The 13,588-nt window shown below is 31.2% G+C and overlaps 1 protein-coding gene across 1 annotated transcript; it reads right to left on the bottom strand.

The window, feature by feature from the left end:
- Positions 1 to 1,516: 1,516 nt before the first annotated feature.
- LOC129289193 (uncharacterized) lies at positions 1,517 to 3,357 on the bottom strand. Its single transcript, XM_054925996.1, has 4 exons — positions 3,264 to 3,357; positions 2,989 to 3,149; positions 1,797 to 2,861; positions 1,517 to 1,678 (listed from the first exon to the last, which is right to left on the bottom strand). Exons 1-4 carry the CDS (start codon positions 3,355 to 3,357, stop codon positions 1,517 to 1,519), a joined length of 1,482 nt encoding a protein of 493 aa, XP_054781971.1.
- Positions 3,358 to 13,588: the final 10,231 nt, after the last annotated feature.

Raw genomic sequence — 13,588 nt, 5'->3', positions numbered from 1 at the left:
CATATGCATAAGATGCCTTGAATACGAAAAGAAAAGAAGAAGCTATATTTAAAACAAATAATTTTTTAAATTATTAAAATATATTTAAATATTAAGATGATTTTTTAAAATCTTTATTAAATTTATAGTACTTACTGCTAAATTTTAGAAAACATTATTAAATTTTAAAAGATACAATTTTAAACAATTTTGTAATTTTTTTAAATTCTTAGAGAAATTTTTGCCTATCCCGTATAATTATTTAAAAGAAAACATAATTGTTTCAATATTTTAATCTATATTTTTATGACCAGGATACTTTGATGAAAATTTTTCAGGGTTATTTCTTCCTCTCTTTTTTATCAGCATCTGCTTTTTCAACAAGGAATGAGGTGACTAAAGTCTAAGGGCCCCTCCAAAAAAGGGGAAAAAAATTATGCACGAGGCCATGTTTTAAATTGAAGCCCGCATAGTATGAAAATCTAAATCAATTTGTTTAGTTAAATTGATAAACTATTAAACCCAAGGTACGTGAAACCGGATCAGTCATTGAACCGGTCACGACATTAGGTCACGGGTTAGTGGTTCAACCGGGGTTGAATTAGTGACAAACCGGTCATAATTAAAATAATACAATTTAAATAAAAAGATATTAATTATAAAAAAGTCAACCAAATCCAACTACTCAAAAGTCCAACAATAATAAAATACAACACTTCAAATATCAATCCTTAATTCCTTACAATTACAACCCTTCAATCATTAAAAAGTCTAAAACTAATATTCACCAACACTAAAATCATCATTAACTTCATTCAAATCTCCGGGCATTGAGACATTAGGAGTTGAATGAGAAAAACCAGAACCACTAGCAACATTAGGCAAAGGTGGAGACTCTAGAACATTCATATATTCATCACCTACAATAAACAAAAATTAATACTAATGAATGGCATTTTAAGAAAGAAATTCATATATTTGTATTGGACATGATAGTAGATTTAATAAACCTTCATGATCCCTCTCTAGGGTTGATGGAGCAACTATGGTTTCATTGTGAATGATACTTTCAAGATTTGCAACATCTTGAGAATTAAACTCAGGAGCTGGCTCTTCCTCTTCTTCAGTCACCCAAAAGTCAACTTTATCAATTGATTCATAATCAATGGGATCATAACTTTTATTTTTTCTCAATTGACTCCTTGAAAAAAAAATAAAGCAATTAAATATGATAAACAATAAAAAAATACAGCATCATGAAACTGAGACGCACGCAAAACATATGAATATGTACATGCACATGTAATCCCTTCCCCGTGCATCATGCATTTTGAATTTGTTATGCTACCCATCTTCCCATAATAGCACATAAAACTACATATTAAATGTTAAGATAACAATAATCTATCCATGCCATTAAAAATAAACTAATAAGAAGAAAAGAAAAGAAACATCGCATATAAAAGCATTGCCATTCAAAACTCTAATTTTTACCTATGCTTTAATCGCAAATTATAATTTGTAAAAACCAAATCATTCAATCTTTAATGTTGTAATCTATTTCGTCTTTTGGTATGGATGCGTTCAAACAAACTCCAATTTCTTTCACAGCCAGAAGAAGAAGAAGTTTGGCTAAGAATGCGTATTGCAAGAGTTTGCAATTCTGGAACAGAACCTCCATAAAATGACCACCATTCATCTGTAAATAAAAAACATTTAGTTAGGTGTTAATTATATAATAACTAAAATTACCATAGACATGTTAAATAATAAATATGAATACTCACAAGGATTTAATTTTTGGGCTGCTCTCTGACATGAAGTTTTGTTAAAAGACTTTTATGATCACGATACAAACTCAACTGCTTCATCATCACAATATAATCAATTTCTTCACTTTCATTAGACTCAAACACGTCAAGCATTGCATCCATTAACCTTCTCTTGTGAATAAAGTTCTCATCATACAAGAATGCAGGATTCAACAAATACGCCGCTGCATGAAGATTTGTCTTAAAGTGCTTATCCCATCGAGCTTGAATAATGTTTTTGTAAGGCTTGTAATAATCTTTCTTATTATTGAATGTTGCCTTGATTGCCTTTTTTGCCCTTTGCATGCCTTCATAAACAGAAGGCAAAGAAGGCTTCTCATCTAAATTCACAATTCTCAACAACTTTATAAGAGGAGACACAACCTTCACAATTTCTAAGCAATCACCCCAAAAGCCATTATCTAATATGATGGTAGTAACAATTATTCTAGCTTGAGTCTTTGACAATTTGTGATCTACAAAGTGCTTATCAGTCACCAAAGCTTGCAAGTCATGCTTATGCATATATATGCTATGCAACGTGATAAATGTAGTAGCAAATCTTGTTGCACCAGGACACACAATTTCTTTCCAACCTAGTCTTTTCCTAAGCCATGACAAGAAGATCATATGATTATAAATAAAAATAGTTATCTTTGATGCCTTATTGGCAAGTGCTGACACATTGTCTAAGCTTGCTATATCTTTTAAAGTAAGGTTCAAACAATGTGCAGCACAAGGTGACCAATAAATGTTTTTATATTTTTCCTTAATCAACTTGCCACATGCTACATAATTTGCAGCATTATTAGTCACCATGTGAATAATGTTCTTGGGACCAACCCACTCAATCACTTCACAGAACAACGAGAACAAAGTCCTAGCATCTTTTACCAAATTTGAAGCATCAACAGATTTCACAAAAACCATTCCATATGTAGAATAGACTAAGAAATTAATTAAAGTTCGCTGCCTCACATCTGTCCAACCATCAGCCATGAGTGTACATCCAGTGTTTTTCCATTTAGCTCGATGACTCTCAATAAGTAATTGACATTCCTTTTTTCCAATCTGTCAACAAATTGATTCTAAATTCATAAGTATTAGGGGCCTTGAATCTCGGCCCAATTGAAGCAATAGCATTTATAGCTTTTTGAAATAAAGGGCAATCTAATGCATTAAATGGAATACAATTGACGATAGCCCATTCAGCAATAGTCATTTTTGCATTGTATTGTGCTTCTTTTGTTGCAAGCACACTCATGATGCTAGGTTGGGAACCAGGAGTTGTCCTAAGGGCAAAATAATTTTCAACTAAAGCAGTAGAAGCTTGCCTCTTATTGGCACTTCTCTCAGGGACTGTCTTAATTGGAGTAGGAGCAATTAGATCATTAGTTTCGAGGTCCCCAATGTCTACTTGTTCTTGTTCATGTTCTTATTCTTTTCTATCATCAACCTTCCTTTTTCTCCCACCTTTCAAAGACTCAACCATCCTGTGATGTACATCATGAGGAACTTTCTTACAAGAAGCTACTTGACCACTCACACCAGCAAGATGTTGCTTCATTATGTTAATCCCACCTCCTCCATAACTTGATGCACAATAAAGGCAAGTATATATATTTTTCTTGCCCTCTTTTCTTAAGGAAACATGTGCCTAAGCAGGATCAGTTTTTCCACGCACAGATAGGGCCTCACACGTTGAGTCATTACCACTAGGATGGGGATCATTGGAATTAGAGGTAAGATTCTCATTTTATCACTAGGACTACTTCCAATATCCATAATTAATACTATGATTATATTTTATTCTACAAGCTAAAGACAAAGCTTCAATTTTATTTTTTAACACAAATGCAAAATTCAAATAATAAATTAGCAATAAAGGTGAATCGAGAAACAACTAGGCATAAGAAGAGGTAAGCTGAATCATATTTAAAAACAACAATAACAAAAAGAGACAACAATCACGAGCAAAATCTTTAAATTTGTTCTCAATCATACAATCATCTGTAGTGTGTGTCATGGAGGCAGTGAGAAACCAATCACAACACCATAGGAAAACAAAGATAAAGGTGAAATGATGGGATGCAAGGGCGACATAATTTGATACTTTACATTCAAAATTCAGAACTCAAATTTAGAATATCTTTAAATCTGTTCTCAATCATACATTATTTTTACATAAGACAAGCACATCTGATATCTCCTAGTGATCTGTTATGAAACAGATCCTACAGTGAAGCCTGACCAAACTACAAAAACTTCCAGCAAATATAGTTCAAGAAAGCAATTAGCTTACTTAGTGGCAAAAGCAATATAGTTCAAGAAACAACAATCAGGCAAAGAAACAATAATCAGGAGCTAAACCAAGAAATAAAAATAGAGTCCAGCACGAGATACAGTGAAACTGACACTGACCTGATGCTGAAAGTCGAGCACGAGCTGCTGAACCACTGCAATGGGCTAAAGCTGAACGCTCAACGCTGTTGAGAAGAAGTGAAGAACTACGGATTGGGACAATGAAATGTGTCTCCTGTGCGTGCTCTGCCTCTGATTTTAGATCGATTAGAGAAGAGAAGAGGAGAATTGGAGAAGAGACAAAGGTCAGAGACAGAGCATAAGGGCGATTGAGTGAGTGGACGAGAGATGAAGAGACGATGCAGATGACTGAGTGATCAGTGATCTTAGATTTGATATTCTGATTCTGAGTCAGTGAAGTGGTGAAGGCGAGTGGGCGACTGAGTGATGCTGATGCTGATTTGAATCTGATGCTCGTGCCGTGCCCTTTTTTTTTTGGAAGCCTCAGTGAAGTGGTGACTGGCGAAGGTGAACCCTGTTCGGTTGTTACCTGTTCCTCATTTCTTGAGTCTCTATTTTTCTTTCATTTCGTCAGGGCAGGCCGGCAGGCTTTGAAAAAAAAATTCCCCCAAAACGACGTTGTTTTGGGGGTTCAACTTAAAAAAAATCAACTTGATTAACCCAGTCAACCCATCGGGTTGTCCGGTTCATACTGGGTTGAACCCGGGTGACCGAGTTAATCCGAGTCAACCTCACACTGGTTTAGCCATAAACCTAGACCGGACAAGGGACCAGGTCGCCGGTTTCTGAGTTGACCCGGCCGGTTCGGTCCGGGTTTCCAAACCATGATTAAACCATACCATTGTCTTGACTCGATTTAATAAAATGTTTTATTTATTAGCTTTTGAACTAACATATTGACCAGTATGGTTTTTAAATAGTACCTTGGAAGTGGACAATTATTATATTATATCGCGACGATTTTGCCAAAAAAAAAATCATTATTGCGATGAAAATTAATAATAATGAAGGAAGATATCTTTCCGTCCAATTTGTTTGCATGTAATTGCTTTCTCTTTCTCCATTCAATTTGACCACTTGCAAGCCAAAAGTTCAAACCCAAAAAATGTCACTGTTTAGGGATGCCAACATTTACCATAAGGTCATTCTTAAGTCATAATATTCCATCACAAAATATCTCATATTTAGGATTAATATGTTCCTAAATTGGTAATAAAGATTGTACCTGAAAAATTGGTAATAAAATTGCTCCTCAATGATGAAAGCTAATCCAAGATCCAAATATTGTTAATTAGTTATGTGATAACATGAATGCCTTTATTTTTTATTTTCTTATGAATAAAAGCAGACCTTTTAAATTGGGATTACTAGGAATTATTTATATAATGAGTAATGAATTTAAAAGGTTAAAGTTTTTTATATCCCGAAAAAGGAACGATCCATGGGGAAGCAAGGGTGCTCCCCCCCCCCCCAAAAAATTGTTTTTCATCCCCTGAAAATTATTTAATTTTTCTTTATAAAAATTGCTAAAATTGATTTGACATCTCTTATTTCACCTTATTTAAAAATTTTCCCCTGTTCATCACTCTGGATCTGTCCTTGTTACGAACGGAAAAGCAACCTAACAAGCTACACTTGCTAATAAAATAATAAATTAATTAATGCCATTGAAGCCATTTACACATATTTGAAAGCTTAGCGGACTCATTGTCAAATTTGGACAATTTTAAAATTTAAAATTTAAAGTTTATCCATATATTCTTTGCTATCTTCTCTATTTTTTTGGCCAATTATTCTTTGCTTTCTTCAATTGTAAAAAGCGATACCATCAATGACGTCTCAAGTCACCCTATTTCTCTTTTTATTCTCTTTTAAATATCATATATCTCGTAAAAGAAAACAAAAAAGAAAAAAGAAAAGAAATCTCTGCCTCCAGGTGATCTCTTGTTATCATGTTTTATTAGAAAAAATTTAGATGAATTAGAGCTAGAGTCAAGACAGGTTTTACAGCGCATATAGAGTTTATTATAAAGATTCCTACATATTATTTATATATCATTTTTTTTTAATAAATCATCTAGTATCATGTACAAGTGAAGCTCTCCCAACATAAAAATCATAATTATTTCGATACTTAAGTTACATCTAGTTCATTCTACATAACTTTATTATTATTGGCATATTTTATATTTTTATTTTGTATATATAAATATTTATACACCAGAGATAATTAAAGGTATATTTATTTTAAAACTTGAAAATTAAAATATCTTAAGTAATTTAAAAATAAGAAAAAAATGAAATATATAATTCAAAAATTATTATAAAATTTATGCAATTTAATTCATATAGTTTCTATCAATTTCAAGACAATAGAAAAAATGAGGACATATTTTGGTAGAAGTAAGCTTAAAACTAATCCACTAAAGACTTTGAAAAATTTGCCACCTTTTTGCCTACTCTTTCAACCGACGTACAACAAGTGTCCAATGTGCATGAAAACCATGAAGACAAGACATATGATAAAGATTTGTATGGTGTGAGTCTAAAATTTTTAATTGTCATTAATTGAGTGCCAACCTTACAATCTTATACTTGAAATGCTAAAATAATTTTAACCATCCAAAGTGGAGAACATATCCGTTACCCTCGAGTGAAAATGACCCCTGCTTGTTTGACCAAACAATTTGGCAGAAAAAATTCACAATCACGAATAATTTATTTATAATTATTATTTTGTGATTTGACTCTTTTAATTAAAGTGATTTTTAATGTTTCTATAATCAATTTTTCATGTATAATTTTGAAGTTATCTAATTAGTATATTAATAAATTAATTAGCAATTAAGTATAGAAAAAATATAAAAAATGAATGAATTGATATATATATATATATATATAAATGTTGCAAAAAGAAAAAATTAAAGGAAATATTTATTTATTTTTTGACTATTAGAACATGGAACAATTTTATAATATTGCAATAAAATTATTTTTATAGGCAACCATTTTTATGTTTTCTATTTAAAAATTTTAATCTAACAGTATTGCTAAATATTTATCGGTTATAATAGGAATAATATTAAGACATGAAAAATTATTGTTTATTCAATACATCAGGCAACATTTTCATAATTGTTGCGAGGGAAAAGTTTCCAAAAAAGATGTTGTAGTATATAAAACATACAAGGGACAAGTAATATAAAACAAGCAAAGATGGAGAATATGACACGAGATATTTATCTTGATTCAATCTAATCATTTAACCTACATCCAATCCTATAGAAACCTCTTGAAAATTTTCAACTAGCAATTTTCAATTGGATATTTGCAATCACAATACATGATAAGACTGTAATATCTTGAATTTTTAAGAGAGGATTACACACAAGTTCTGTAACACTCTCAAATTTACAAACCAATTTTTTGTAAATTATTAAAACCATTATCATGGTAGAAAATTTTTTTGTTTTTACCATAATACATCCAAGACATACCACAGGTCTTAAAATATCCCAAAAAGCAATTAGAACCATGAGAGACAGACATGATCCTCATGGCATGATATTCAAATCAGACCATAAATCAAGAGGGACAGACATAATCCTCTTGATCATATAAATACTTTTAATAAAAAGGATTAGAGTTTACATGCTTCTCAAAGAAGATATGTCCTAAGTTGGCACAAGATACATTGTATAATCCAAAATAAGAGACAATGTAAAAGATGGTGTCTCATACACCATAGTTACACCATAGTTCCTGTAAAAATATTAACCACGGGAAATGAGACTTAAAAGTCCCAGTAACCAAAAATTAATATGTAATAATGCATGCGGATGTAACTAATCATGCGATTGCTAAGTGGGCACACAAAAACATTTAACCGAACAATATTTCCAAATAAACCGAACAAGTATTTAATTTGCATGACTGCACCTTATATCCTCCTTTCGCCATGCTCGGACGCCAAATCACCCAGCCAAAGGTGAGTTGGACCAAGCGACACGCCACTCATTGGGTCCAATGAGGGCTTACCACGTGGTAATAATTAACCGAACAGAAATTTCCATTAACACCATACATTAAAATATCCTGACAAGTCATGCATCATTCAAATATCCAAACAGAAATATATCCGAACAATAATATCTCATCATGATAAACAAAAATAAATTTTTCACCCACTTGGCAATAATTTCAAACAAGTATATACAGTATTTATTTTCAATAATTCATAATTTTTCCAAACAATAAAACAACACATAACCATTCACAAACACACCCATCACAACACATTAATAATGGTTACCTTGTGTCTTAAATAACAAGTTCCCCTCATAACTCCTCTTTCACCACTATCTTTGTCAATATAATCTACATAATTATTTCACAACACTATATATTAATTTTTCATTGAAATTAATAAATAACTCTAAATTAAAAAGTTAGAAAGTCTTAGATCTAAAATCCATATTAACACTAATTTAAGATTTATGCCTCATTTAACTTCCCAAATTCTTCTCTAAAATTCTCGTACCCTAATAAACTATTTTTAAGCCTCAAATCATTTCTAGTATCACAATTTCATCCATCTATATTCTAAAAATTCGTTCAAAAATAAATTAAAAATTTTAGAATTATCTTGAAGCCTTAAATCACCTTTCTATAACCTCAAAAATACCTATTCATACTTAAATAACTATTTAATAATTAGAGGTTCAACCCTACATCTCAGATTCAATATAATTTCAACAATATAGATCTAGATTTTAACTCAAAAATTCTTAAACATGAGTTTCAACCTCAAGAAAATATTCTATGATATTTATTATATTCCTAAGAGCTTTAACCTATATTTTTAATCCATCATATCATTAGATTAACTATCCTATAGAAAAATCCTAATCAGAATATTTGCTCTATCCTACAAAATAATCATATCACATAGTTTTTTTAATAATATAATTTTAGGACCCACAATCCCATTTTTATATTATTACATAGTTTCTTTTTCTTCAAGTATGTTCTAACTTTCCTGTTTAGATTAGCATTTAAAAATTTATTGCGCCTCCTCCTTTTATATGTGAGGAGGCGCCTCATCTTCCCACATCTAAATGATGTGGGACTTCCACAGTACCTTTTTTTTTACTTTCTTTCTTTTTTTTTATTCACACACACACACATATATATTTTTTTATTATTCTAAATCTTAAAATTATATTTTAATAAAATATTTCTTATATAATTTTTAAACCTAAGTTTTAAATTCATAATTAAATTTCTAACCATATTATTATTTCTAAATAATCTCAAATAATATAAATTCCTATTATTATCATCATTTTTTTAATAAAAATTTAAATTTCACAAAAATTTTTTTTTATCTAAAAAAAATCAAGATGTTACAAGTTCTACTCAAGATACTTAATTATGCACAGGTCCATTGTGTTGCCATTCCCCTAGGCTCAGTTGTTAATGAACTTAAGAGTAATTAATTATCTTGAATAGGACCTTAAAGTAATTCTCCTAATTTTTAACTTAGGAATAATTAAGGTAGTAAAGGGTAGTAAAATGGATATTGGCTAAAGTATACTTTTAGTTCTTTAATTTTATACAAGGTTTCATTTTAGTGTTTTAATTTTATAAGGTATCTTTTCAATCATTTAATCCTAACACTATTAATTTTATCACAAAAAAATTGTACAATAAACTTTTAAATATTGGAAAAAATATTTTTAAATATTGACATATTAAGTTTAATTATTTTTAAAAGGGTTAAAGTATAAGTTTGCCCCTAAAGTTTTTCCGCATGCACAATTGGTATCTGATAAGTTACATTTATTACACATGTTTTCTTCTTATTATTATTGACAAAAAACATGTTATATTTGCCCAAATGGCACACTTATTGCATTGATTGTGAAAAATCACCTAAGTGTAGGATTTTATGTATTAGGAGCATTTTGATCATAAAATTAGACTTTTGGTCATAAAAAATCATGTTGGTCAAAGTTTTGGGTTGACCTAATTTCTTGCATTTGAACTAGGTCATTTTTGTGGATGTGTGGGCTTACATTTTTAGGGTTTAAAGTCACGTCCCATACCTCTTTTATGATGTTATAATTAATTTTTATTATTTAATTGCATTGTGCCACATATTTGGAAATTAATTTTAATTGAAAATGTAATTATTCTCTATTTGCTTTGAATTTTGATCTTGTGTGTTACATTTATTTGTGTAGCATTACACACTTGGATTTAGCACATGAGGACTATTGGTTTGGAAATACTAGATGAGCCAAGAGGCAAAATACTTGAGTTTTGGGGTGAAAGAACAAGCTTTGTATGATCTTACATATATTATACCACACTTTGATTCCATTCACTCTCTCTCTTAATTTCCTATTTTCTTTAGCCTTATTTAATTCAAATTTTTAGACCATGGTAACTCATTGTGTTCAGCCATTCACCCTAGTGAAGATTAAAATTTACCCTACCTCATTTTTCACCTAAATCCTAAACACTTGAATTGGGCCCATTTACCCTAAACTTAGATTAAACTACCCTAGTTTCATTTGTGTTCCATTCATTCCATTCCCATCCAAAATTCATGCCACCCTCCTCCATTTTCCCTTAAACATTCTTCATGTTCTTCATCTCCATCTTACCTTCTCTCTTCTATATTTCATGATCCAACCATCAAACCCTAATCCAACTCCACTTTTCTTCTTCCCTCATCTCACACCTCAAACCGTTATGCTTTGTTTCTTGGTTTGGCTCAAAATCTTCAAGGTGTTCATGGACTATGGTTTAACCAAGAGGAAGAATTGCTCAAGTGAATTGTAAGATGACTATAGGCTAAATTTACAGGAAGTGCTAGGAGGAAAGGATGCTAGAGGAGTCCTAAAGTTTCTCAAGGAAGGTAAAGGGTCACGCCACTCTCTAACCAAACCCAAGTTGATGTATTCTTATTTTTAAAATTAAGAGCATTGTTATATCTTGTTTTTATTGACCAAAATTAGTATTTGAATTGTTGGTTGATTATTTTTTCACTTGATTTCCCTTTGTGTAATTGCTAGAAATTTTATCCAATAAATTGTAATTCACAAGAATATCTTGTTTGATAGGCCGAGCTGTACTTAAAGGAAACTAAGAGAGATTTTGTTTACTTTGCACGTAGCTAAGGAATTGATCAGGAACTTGAACAAACTTGTACAAGGTCTTAGTTAATTAAATTAGTTAGAAAGGCACACTTATGCAAAATTTTATGCAGGATTTTATTCGATCAATAGAGTGAAAATTAAACTAAGCCTATTTAAAAAGATGAGACAAGAAATCTAGCATCTCATATCTCCTAGGACTCTATTTTAGAAAGGTTTAAATACTCCAATTTTTATTTCACTAGTTAATTAAGTTTTTAGTTAAATATGTCTATTCAGTTTAATTAGTTAAAATCAATCAACTCTTAGTTATTTTAGTTCACTAGTTTAGCCTTAATTAACCCTAGTTAGCCTCCTTAGTAAAGAATAACCTAGGTTGCCACTAGTACCATATTAGTGTTAACTTAACTATTTTGGAGTGTAAGCAACCATCACTGTCAGTATCCTAAAGTATTTAAAGAAGCGCTTTCATCCTGATGTTTTTTAAAAAGTGGTATGAATTTGCCCCGAACTAGTAGATTCATATTTTGACCATTATCTACCATATGGCATATAATTTGACTATTTATTTAAACTAAAAATGCTAATGGGGCACATCCACGTGGTATCTACTTGACTTATCTTCACCTTTTTGTTTCCCTTATACATCTATCAACAATCATAATGCTTCATTTCCCTTGTATATCTCCAGTGACCATGGAAGCAATTCAACAACCTAGACTATGGAAGCAGAACGTACAAGATGAAGGCACAATATTCACCACTTCAGACAAATAACAATGTGCAAAAGGCAATATTCTGGGCATATCAACTAATTCCAAATCAAATTTCAATCATGCAAAAGGCAAAACAATATGTAAGCAATCAATTAATTTACCAAAGATTAAGAAACAAAAGCAAAAGGTAGTACCATGTGATTGAAAAACTTTTTAGAAAAAAACCAAAAAATTCAACCACACAGATCTTTGTTTACTCACTGTTACAATCACCATAGAAACTAAAAGACCCATATGACTTGGTGAAACTAAAAACCCTACCCCAGCAATCACTCACACTCTTCACTCTATGCTGTGCTTTGATAAGCTATGTTCATATCAAAATATCAGAGCAATTTAGAGAGAAGTAAAGCACTTAAAGGGGAAATTGAACTTAACTACAAATGTAGATTCACACAACAGAGATTCACGATATGAGAAGTGAGGGTCTAATAAGAGGAGGCATCACATATGAGCTATAAAAAGGGTGTTGCCCTCATAGTTTAGCACTGATAGAGAGATTAGAGATGGTCGATGGTGATAGGTTAGGAGGTATGAGAAGAGGAAGATTGTGAGTGCGAGGCTAAGATAGTAAGATAGAGTGACACCATCATGCTTACTGGTGGTCCACAATGACATTTAATGCTCTCATATAGGACCTTTGGATTCGCCATTGCCACCATGAAGTTAGGTAATAAATCTCAAATTCTCCATTCTTGCATTCTCAATCATAGGTTTATGGGAAACTAATCTTCCCTTTCCTAATCTAGATTGAAGATCCGCAAATAATTACTACCCATGAGTCCCCTATGGAGCAACTAAAGGTAATGGCAACAAGTCAAATTGACCAACATGAGGGATGGAGGTAGATTATGAAGAGGAGAAAAGGAATCAAAGGGAGGAGGATCTAAAAGAGGAAGAAAGAAGATGAACCATTCAATTTGGAAGAGGAAGAGGGAGAGAGATTTCTATCTTTCAACTTTTTAATTTTTTTAATTTTTTAAAATAGACACATCACACCTAGTAAGTAATTTGGTAGCTAAATTAGTCAAAAAGTTAATGTTAACTGTCAACATAATAAGTTTTTCATAATAGGGAAAATTTGTACCATTTTTTAAAATGTTAGGGCAAAATTACACCTTTAAATACTTTAGGATACCAATTGCGCTTGTGAAAAAACTTTAGGGGTAAATTTATACTTTAACTCTTTTTAAAATAACAATGATGAGTATAAAAAATAATGATGTTAAGCTAACAATGTTAGGGTTAAGAGACTGAAAAGATACTTTATAAAATTATGAGATCAAATTGAAACCTTGTATAAACTTAGAAGACCAAAAGTATATTTTATCTTTGAAGATTTAATTGGATATGGGTGAATTGGACACTATTTTTAAGTAAGTTATAAATAATTAAGGAGGACTAATGGGTTTATTGGACATGCTAGTAACCTTAGAAGTGAATAGGGGGCACAAAATGGAGGAAGCCAAGTTTAGACTTAGCCTATTATGTCATTTATTGTGATACATGACACTGTTTATTGTAGCAAATGTTCAAA

The sequence above is a fragment of the Prosopis cineraria genome, unplaced genomic scaffold (genome assembly GCF_029017545.1).
Source record: "Prosopis cineraria cultivar Desert tree isolate PC_DT_omini unplaced genomic scaffold, ASM2901754v1 PC12, whole genome shotgun sequence".
Classification (NCBI taxonomy): domain Eukaryota; kingdom Viridiplantae; phylum Streptophyta; class Magnoliopsida; order Fabales; family Fabaceae; genus Prosopis; species Prosopis cineraria.
Note: the sequence above shows the minus strand (reverse complement) of the source record. Positions and strands in the feature narration are given on the sequence as shown.

Excerpts from the sequence above, each read along its gene's own strand:
- LOC129289193 (XM_054925996.1), bottom strand. The coding sequence starts at position 3,357 with ATGAAGCAACATCTTGCTGGTGTGAGTGGTCAAGTAGCTTCTTGTAAG. Across the intron at positions 3,150-3,263 it reads GATGGTTGAGTCTTTGAAAG|TCCCTGAGAGAAGTGCCAAT; the intron begins GTGGGAGAAAAA and ends CAATTAAGACAG. Across the intron at positions 2,862-2,988 it reads CTATTGCTGAATGGGCTATC|ATTGGAAAAAAGGAATGTCA; the intron begins GTCAATTGTATT and ends ATTTGTTGACAG.